This window comes from Lithobates pipiens, unplaced genomic scaffold (assembly GCF_037356315.1).
Source record: "Lithobates pipiens isolate NorthernLeopardFrog02 unplaced genomic scaffold, aLitPip1_a1.2 Scaffold_6, whole genome shotgun sequence".
Lineage (NCBI taxonomy): Eukaryota > Metazoa > Chordata > Amphibia > Anura > Ranidae > Lithobates > Lithobates pipiens.
The window spans coordinates 9,129,502-9,139,212 of record NW_027507881.1 but is presented as its reverse complement, the minus strand read 5'-3'; the positions used below and the strand labels follow the sequence as shown (position 1 = coordinate 9,139,212).

At 45.4% G+C, this 9,711-nt stretch overlaps 1 protein-coding gene across 1 annotated transcript in view; it reads left to right on the top strand.

The window, feature by feature from the left end:
* Positions 1-807: 807 nt before the first annotated feature.
* LOC143958251 (E3 ubiquitin-protein ligase RBBP6-like) overlaps positions 808-9,711 on the top strand; it is a 29,609-nt gene continuing 20,705 nt past the window's right edge. The window contains exons 1-2 of the mRNA XM_077467769.1: positions 808-861; positions 3,254-3,340. Coding sequence (XP_077323895.1) covers positions 808-861; positions 3,254-3,340 — 141 coding nt within the window. The remainder of the gene's footprint in view (positions 862-3,253; positions 3,341-9,711) is intronic.

Genomic DNA, 9,711 nt, shown 5'->3' with positions numbered 1-9,711 from the left:
GGGGGGGGTGACAGCGACGTGCTTTTTGCGATTTGGCGCGATTGCAGAGTTATTTACGCTGCAAATCACGCTGCAATCGTGGCATTTCGCGATTTGCGATGCTGACGCCCCAAAAGAAGCTCCCGCTCCTTTTTTTAAAAGGACAAGCTTCGCCTGGCGCGATTTTGTTGTGATTGCAGTGCCATTTATTATGCGAAATGTCACCACGTTCCGGGTGCCATTCGCGTTTTTGCCGCGATTAGGAATCACGGTGATTCCGCTCGCAATTCAAACCGCCTAAGTGTGACTGGAGCCTCGTTGTAATAACCTTTGTTCATTATTTAGGTCTCGTTCACGTCGAACGTTTTCTAAACGTACATTTTTTTATTTTTTTTTTGGTGTGAGTTTTTGCACCGTTTTTTTTTGCGTGTTTTTTTTCTGCCCCGCGCCAAAGTAGCACGTATAGCTTTTTTGTCACTTTATGGTTTTTGCATGTTTTTAACCGCGCATTTGCTGCAAAATGTGCGTCGGCTGGCCGCATTTGGGGGGTGCCAATAACAATAAATGCCAACACAAACACAATGCACTTTATTTTAGCGTGTTTCGCAAACGCACGCAAAAAACACGCGATTTTGCACAGGTTTGCCAAGCGCACAGATGTAAATGGAGCCAAGTGGGACCTTTGGGAAACCCTTCAAATAAACGGTTTCCCCGAATCAGTTACATGCAAGGCATGCTGGGAAATTATAACTGCCACATTGGATGCGCTCCCAGCCAACTGTCATTCAACCAATGGCTGGCGTCATAACTGATCACATGTGCGGCACCATGGCAACTGCACCTCAAACAAAGGACAAGATGGCGGCTTGCTCGGCAGTAAAGGTTAGGAGGGTTTAGTTCAGCTCTATGAGAGATCGCGGTCTGAGATCGCGACAAGCACCGCAAAAAGCACTGCAAAAACGCTCATAAGCAACATGCATAGATGTGAATCGAGCCTTAGGCTCCGTTCACACCAAAAAAAAAACGCATGCAAAATTGTGCGTTCCTGAAACACACACACAAAAAAAAAAAACACGTGTCGCGATTGAAGCGCCGCATGTTTTTCTGCATGTGAAGACGCACAACAAATGCGGCAAAAATGCGTGCGTAACAAACGTGCAAGGCTCAACGTGGCAAATAAAAAGACAGGAGCTCCATTTTCTCATTTGTGGTGCAGTGGGCAGCCTATTGAAATAAATGGGGTGCCCCAAAGCGCGTCGCAACGAAAATGTGCGCAAAGAAAGGCACAAAAATAAAATCGCGCATTTCCTAAAACGCTGGGTTCGCACCCAGCGTTTTAGGAAATGCGTGATTTTTATTTTTTTTATTTCAATAGGCTGCCCACTGCACCACAAATGAGAAAATGGAGCTCCTGTCTTTTTATTTGCCACGTTGAGCCTTGCACGTTTGTTACGCACGCATTTTTGCCGCATTTGTTGTGCGTCTTCGCATGCAGAAAAACATGCGGCGCTGCAATCGTGACACGTGTTTTTTTTGTGTGTGTGTGTGTGTGTTTCAGGAACGCACAATTTTGCATGCGTTTTTTTTTTTTTTTTTTTGGTGTGAACGGAGCCTAAGGCTCGATTCACATGTATGCATGTTGCTTTTGAGCGTTTTTGCAGTGCTTTTTGCGGTGCCTGTCGCGTTTGTGGACACGTGTTTTTACCGTGATTTTTACGTGATTTTGCTTTGTTTTGCGTTTTTTTTTTTTTTTTATACTGTGGTTGCTTAGCAACCAGCTATATACAGTGAAAAAAAAACCACGCAAAACACAAATCGCGGCAAAATCGCTGTAAAAACGCTGTAAAAACACAGTACTTGCGTTTTGGATGCAGGTCCATTGACTTTAATTACATGCAAAACGCTGCATTTTGCATGAAAAAAAGTCCCCGTCCCTTTCCAAAAGCGCAGAGGCACAAAAATGCATTGATGTGAACATGTTCCATAGGAACCCGTGTTAAAAAATGTCCCTGCATTTCTGCAAAATGCATCAAAAAAACACGTTAGTGTGAATCATAATAATATACTAAGATACGCGTAATTCAATGTACTATAAATCACCTGAACTATGTAACTTTGTAACTATGTAACCTTCCAGCTGCATATTAATTAATAATTCATAAATAATAATGAAAAATTATTTTGATAATTAATTAATTAATTAATTAACGTCTTATGTAACAAGTAGTGATGCACCAAATTTTTCGACCCGCAAAATTTGGGTTATCAGATTGACTGCTGAAAACGCCAGTGATTTTGCCACGATTTTACCCTACTTATGGTGTGATTTTCATAGGTGAATGGCATCCCTGTCTTAGTCCGTAGGGTTCAGTATTGAGTTGGCTCCGCCCTTTGCAGCTATAACAGCTTCAACTCCTCTGGGAAGGCCGTCCACAAGGTTTAGGAGTGTGTCTATGGGGATGTTTGACCATTCTTCCAGAACCGCATGTGTGAGGTCCGGCACTGATGTTGAACGAGAAGGCCTGGCTCGCAGTCTCCGCTCTAATTCATCCCAAAGGTGTTCTATCGGGTTTAGGTCAGGACTCTGTGCAGGCTAGTCAAGTTACTCCACCCCAAACTCGCTCGTCCATGTCTTTATAGACCTTGCTTTGTGCACTGGTCCAAATCCATTTGGTGGAGAGGGGATTATGGTGGGGGTTGTTTTTCAGGGGTTGGCCCCTTAGTTCCAGTGAAGGGAACTCTTAAGGCGTCGGCATACCAAGACATTTTGGACAATTTCATGCTCCCAACTTTGTGGGAACTGTTTGCGGACGGCCCCTTCCTGTTCCAACATGACTGCGCACCAGTGCACAAAGCAAGGTCCATAAAGACATGGATGAGCGAGTTTGGGGTGGAGGAACTCATCTGGCCTGCCCTCAACCCGATAGAACACCTTTTAGAGCGGAGACTGCGAGCCAGGCCTTCTCGTCCAACATCAGTGCCTGACCTCACAAATGCTCTTCTGGAAGAATGGTCAAACATTCCCATAGACACACTCCTAAACCTTGTGGACGGCCTTCCCAGAGGAGTTGAAGCTGTTATAGCTGCAAAGGGTGGACCAACTCAATATTGAACCCTACGGACTAAGGCTGGGATGCAATTAAAGGTCATGTGCGTGTAAAGGCAGGTGTCCCAATACTTTTGGTAATATAATGTAGATCACCCAAAGGGGAATTTTTTTTTCTCAACAAAAGTGGAGTTACACTTTAAGCCATATTTTGTTGTATTTACACAGCTTGCTGCTAATGAAAAGCAGGAAGAAGAACTGGTGTCACAAAGCCAGTCAGTGCAGGAAGATCCTCCTCATCCATCAACCAGTAAGGTCAGTGCAGGAAGCCAAAGTACAGAATAAGACACCTATCTGATTCTGAACAAAGAACAGATAAGCCAAAGACACGGAGGGCTTTTTCTTAAAAAAAAAATAAAAAATGCTGTATGAATGTCTCAGCAGTCTCCCAAACTTCCCAAATTATATTTCCTATGATCATCAGCTCCATCTAGGGGCCATATTCTGCTAATTTCCTGAAATAGCTCGAGCAGGGAAATACCGCCTGGTGGCCACTAGATGGAGCTGGCGATCATAGACAATAATTATGTTATATACATCCTGGGCCGGGACAAAGGGTGGGCAGGAGGGACAGCTGCCCTGGGCACTGTGGTATCATGTGAGGTGGGGGGCACCACGAGGAGATTGGAAGGGAAGGGATTTGTGTTTGGAGGGGGATTTGGGGGGGGGGGGGGACAGGGGATAAGAATTGTTATAGGAGAGGACATTTTGGGGGGGTGCTCGGAGTGGTGATTTAGGGGGATTTTTGCTAGGAGGGGGGATTTGGGGGGTTTCTGCTAGAAGAGGTGATATGGTAGAGGGGGTAGGGGAATTGTGCTAGGAGGATACATTTTTGGGCGGATGGATTTGTACTAGTAGGGAGTATTGAGGAGGGGTTTCATACTAGGAGGAGGAATGGGGGGGGGGGGGGATTTGTGCTAGTAGGGAGTACCGAGGGGGGTTTCATGCTAGAGGAGGAATGGGGGGGGGTTTGTGCTGGGAGGCGGGGAGAGGATGTGTACTCAGAGGGGAAATTTGAGGGGTAGAGGATTCGTGCTAGGAGGGGAGATTTTTTTTCAGGTGGGGTGCATTTGTGCTGGGGGGTTTGGGAGATGGGGGGAAATATTTGTTCTGGGAGGGGGAATTTCAGCAGGGGGTGGAATTGTACTGGGGGGAAAAGGGGGTGGGGTGGGGTTAAGCTTAAGGGTAAGCATGTAGATTAGTGTTCAATTTTTATTTTGGGGGGAGGGGATTTTTGCTCATTCATCTTGGGGTTGAGTTGGGTTGGGGGGGCACAGTTTGGCATCTTCGCCCTGGGCTCTAAATGGCCTTGTCCCAGCACTGTATACATCAAGGGGGTTGGTCATCACAGCTGTACAAATGAGGAATATGCAAAGTAGACCCCCCCATAGACCCCCCCATAGACCCCCCCCCTGTAGACTCCCATGGACCCCCCATAGTCTGGAGTTGTGTGGATAAAGGAGAAGATTGGGAAACCCCATTTATAAGATTATAGAAAAGGCTTTCCATTTCGCTGAAATCTGAAGTTTTGTATCCAGAAAATGCCATAAGGCTTATGCCCATTCCTTGGGGTTAATGTGCCTTGGTCCACCAGGTCCCGAGCACCCAGGCATGGCACCAGGGCAAGCTGCATCCCGACAACTGCACCACATGCACCACATGCACCTCCTATCCATGGAAATGACTGTATTTTGGTGAAGCTTTAGATCCCACCTGATGTTTCTATGTGATGATATTGTTGGTATATTTATTGGTAAGAATCTCAAAGCAAGCTCAAAGTATATGTAGAACCAAGACTTTTTCTTTGGATACAGGAGATAAGTGTTAGAACCACTGTCAGGTTTTCATTATTTAATTGATCCAAAAGGAGCGCCAACAAAAATGTTTCCCAGAATCCATTTTGTTTTTTATTGGATTCCATAGGGGAACAAAAAAAAGAAGGCAACCAACACATTTTAGAGGCCAAACTATTTTTCTTCATCAGAGCTTTAGTGTCTAATGCAGCCTTTCTCAATTTTTTTTTTTCCCCCTAGACTGGAACCCTTGAAATATTTTTCAGGTCTAGAGGAACCCCAACCCGTGCCCCTTACATTGATGGTCAGTGAGAAGAAGGCTTCTTACATTGGTGGTCAGTGAGAAGAAGGCTTCTTACATTGGAGGTCAGTGAAAAGAAGGCTTCTTACATTGGTGGTCAGTGAGAAGAAGGTATCTTACATTGGTGATCAGTGAGAAGAAGGCTTTTTACATTGGTGGTCAGTGAAAAGAAGGCTTCTTACATTGGTGATCAGTGAAAAGAAAGCTTCTTACTTTTGGTGGTCAGTGAGAAGAAGGCTTCTTACATTGGTGGTCAGGGAGAAGAAGGCTTCTTACATTGGTGGTCAGTGAAAAGAAGGCTTCTTACATTGGTGGTCAGTGAAAAGAAGGCTTCTTACATTGGTGATCAGTGAAAAGAAAGCTTCTTACTTTTGGTGGTCAGTGAGAAGAAGGCTTCTTACATTGGTGGTCAGGGAGAAGAAGGCTTCTTACATTGGTGGTCAGTGAAAAGAAGGCTTCTTACATTGGTGGTCAGTGAAAAGAAAGCTTCTTACATTGATGATCAGTGAAAAGAAGGCTTCTTACATTGGTGATCAGTGGGAAGAAGGCATCCTTCATTGGTGATCAGTGGGAAGAAGGCATCCTTCATTGGTGATCAGTGGGAAGAAGGCTTCTTACATTGGTGGTCAGTGAGAAGAAGGCTTCTTACATTGGTGGTCAGTGAAAAGAAGGCTTCTTACATTGGTGGTCAGTGAGAAAAAGGCTTCTTACATTGGTGATCCGTGAAAAGAAGGCTTCTTACATTGGTGATCCGTGAGAAGAAGGCTTCTTACATTGGTGATCAGTGAGAAGAAGGCTTCTTACATTGGTGATCAGTGGGAAGAAGGCATCTTACATTGGTGATCAGTGAGAAGAAGGCTTCTTACATTGGTGATCAGTGAGAAGAAGGCTTCTTACATTGGTGATCAGTGAGAAGAAGGCTTCTTACATTGGTGATCCGTGAAAAGAAGGCTTCTTACATTGGTGATCCGTGAGAAGAAGGCTTCTTACATTGGTGGTCAGTGAGAAGAAGGCATCTTACATTGGTGATCAGTGAGAAGAAGGCTTCTTACATTGGTGATCAGTGAAAAGAAGGCTTCTTACATTGGTTGTCAGTGAAAAGAAGGCTTCTTACATTGGTGGTCAGTGAGAAGAAGGCATCTTACATTGGTGATCAGTGGGAATATCGCAACCTTTACAGTGGTGGCCAGAATGCCTCCCTTACAGATAGCTATATAGGCACCATCAAATGGGAGGTCACTAAGCCACAGCAGAAACCTGCATCAACTTTTTTAAACCAGAGGAACCCCTAAAATAATTTTTAATGTCTTGGGGAATCACTTTCTAAAATAAATTCATTGAGGGTCAGTGGATACATTGGTGGAGGTCAGAATGCCACCCTTGCAAACAACAAAAAAGATAATTGTTCTAATACTGCTGACTCTGCAAAGTGGCATTGGCCCCAAAGTTATGCAGGTCACATCATATGGAATGTCATTCAACCACAGCTCATGAAACCCCTAGCAACCTCTGGAGGAACCCTAAGGTTTCGCAAAACCTTGCTTGAGTGGGTGCTCTAGAGGAACCATGGTTGAAATACTCAGAACCACTCAGAAATACTCGGAAGCACTTGGAAATATTCAGTTCCCGAGTGTTTCCGCACCTTTCCGAGGGTTTCTGACTTCAGCCGAGCTGTCCCCGAGTATTTTCGAAGCTCTCTGGTGCCCCCACCTCTGGCCGCCTGTGGTATTGCATGCAATAGAAGTCAATGCAGAACAAATTATCTTAGTTTCCTTTGATTTCTATGGGGAAACTCGCTTTGATATGCGAGTGCTTTGGATTACAAGCATTCCCCTGGAACGGATTATGCTCCTATTCCAAGGTTCCACTGTAGATCCCTAGGGAACATGCAATTGTAGAATCACACTTTCCCCAGTTACTGAAAGTGGTGCCGTCCAGTAAATTTATTATTTAAATCAATTTATTTATTATTTTAATCAATTACATTCGGTATTAATATGTGAATATTTTTTTTTTATGAACAGACTGACAACTCTTCCATTGCCCTGGATCATTTTCGGAAGGTACATATATACAGATAAAACATCCGCCCTGTCTATATATTTGCCTGTTTTAGAAATTGAACAGCTGTAGACTTAACTGGGGATTTTTTGGTCATGTACGGCCATTGGGCCTCATTCATTAAAATGTGATAAAACCTAAAGATATCTATTGATAAAACATTCATTGCGTGAGTGTCAGAAAAATGTATACAAGTTGAACGAGATCAATGCCTGCTAAGTGTAAGGCAGCCATTTTGCGTTGTCGGCCTTTAACATAAATGGCTGTTTCTGGCAGGATCTCCAGGTTGAACACTGCAGATTTACAATAAATATTTTTTCATCAACAATATATACAGCGTGGCATGATGCCATATATACTAATGTAGCACCCTCTAGTGTGTGCAAGAAGTATAGTAGGTTTTGTTAGTGTAGGTAAATTTGGTTAGCTCGAGGCTAAGCCTCAGCTGTGAATCTGGGTCAGGGTTCAGTGAATCAGGACTGGTTGACTCACCCTGACAGCTTCTCTGGTGCCTCCCCTATCTCTGGCACATTGGAGAATGTTCTAGAGCTAGTGGGTGGAGGTTAGGAGGAGCTACCCTGAATATTTATGGAGCCTCAGCCAACCCTCAGGAGCTGGCTGGAAGGGAGCTGAGAATACTCCATAAATAGACACGGGCCATGCCAGCAGGGGTAGTCAGGTGGAGGATGGAGATTCAGTGTTGAGGAGGCTTTCGGTGGCCCTCAGGGGTGCCCCGTAGTCTGGGGGTTGGTGTCCTGCCTTGGGCCAGGGCTCGGGTGCTGGAAGGATCCTGCCATAACACACGAAGGAAGCCCTTCCTGGAGGCACAGGAGCATGAGAGGTCAGAGTGAGTAGATCAGAACTACTGGGGACTTATCAGGGGGGAGATTGCCACATGTAGCCAGTTCTCCCTGAAGACAGTGGTGGGCTTAAAGGGGTTGTAAACCCTCATGTTTTTTCACCTTAATGCATGTGCATTAAAAACCTTTTGCATCACCCCAAACAACCGCCCCCCCCCCACACACACACACACACACTTTTTTCTTACCTGAACCCTGTCGGTCCTCATCAGATAGATTGATAGCAGCAGGAACCATTGGCAGGAACCACTGCTGTTAATCAAATCCAGTGACACAGGACCCGGGGGCCGAGTCCCGCTGTCTGTGTCAATGGATCCCAATTACAATCAATTTAAGGCAGTGGGTCTCAAACTGGTGGTCCTCCAGCTGTTGCAAAACTACAAGTCCCACCATGCCTCTGTCTGTGGGAGTCATGCTTGTAACTGTCAGCCTTGCAATGCCTCATGGGACTTGTAGTTTTGCAACAGCTGGAGGGCCATCCATTTGAGACCCCTGCTCTAAGGGCTGGTTTACACTTGCTTCAAAACATGGCTTCGGACAGGCTTTATTAAAGCTCTCTGAACGCAAGTCAAAGATCCTGTTACTAAATAAAATAATTCGCTTACAGTCCTGTTTACACCTTTCTTTTGCTTTGTGCTTCAATTAGGCTTTGGTGGGGCTTCATGGGGCTTTGATGAGGCTTCAAGCGAGCTTTGCCATAGACTTCTATGGAGGCTTTGAAGACGCTTTGAAACATCACTAAAGCTACATGGGGTATCATTTTTGAAGTGAAGCTGAAGCAAAGCAAAGCAAAAGCAAGGTGTAAACAGGACTGTAAGCTAACCATATTATTTAGTGACAGGAGCTTTGACTGGAGTTCAGAGAGCTTTAACAAAAGCATGTTCCGAAGCCTTGTTTTGAAGCAAAGTGTCTGGCCATTAATGTGTGTTGAAGCCGAAGCAAGTGTAAATGAGCTCTAAATCTTCATCCTTCCCCAGGAGATCCCCTGAAGAGTCAGCTGGGTGGGCTGGTGAAGAGTCAATCTGGAGGACTAGTGTAGAGAGTTAGCCTGGAGGGCTGGTGAAGAGAATGTCTGAAGGAGTAGCATAGGGAGTTAGTCTTGAGGGTTGGTGAAGAGCCAGTCTGAAGGACTAGCGTAGAGAGTTATCCTGGATGGCTGGTGAAGAGTCAATCTGGGGGACTAGCATAGAGAGTTAGCCTGGCGGGCTGGTGAAGAGCCAGTCTGAAGGACTAGCTTAGAGAGTTAGCCTGGAGGGTTGGTGAAGAGCCAGTCTGAAGGACTAGCTTAGAGAGTTAGCCTGGAGGATTGATGAAGAGCCAGTCTGAAGGACTAACGTAGAGAGTTAGCCAGGAGGGCTGGTGAAGAGCCTGTCTGAAGGACTAGCGTAGAGAGTTAGCCTGGCAGACAGGTGAAGAGCCAGTATGAAGGACTAGTGTAGAGAGTTAGCCTGGGGGGCTGGTGAAGAGCCAGTCGGGAAAGACTAACGTAGAGAGTTAGCCTGGAGGGCTGGTGAAGAGAGTGTCTGAAGGACTAGCATAGAGAGTTAGCCTGGAGGGTTGGTGAAGAGCCAGTCTGAAGGACTAGCGTAGAGAGTTCGCCTGGAGGGTTGG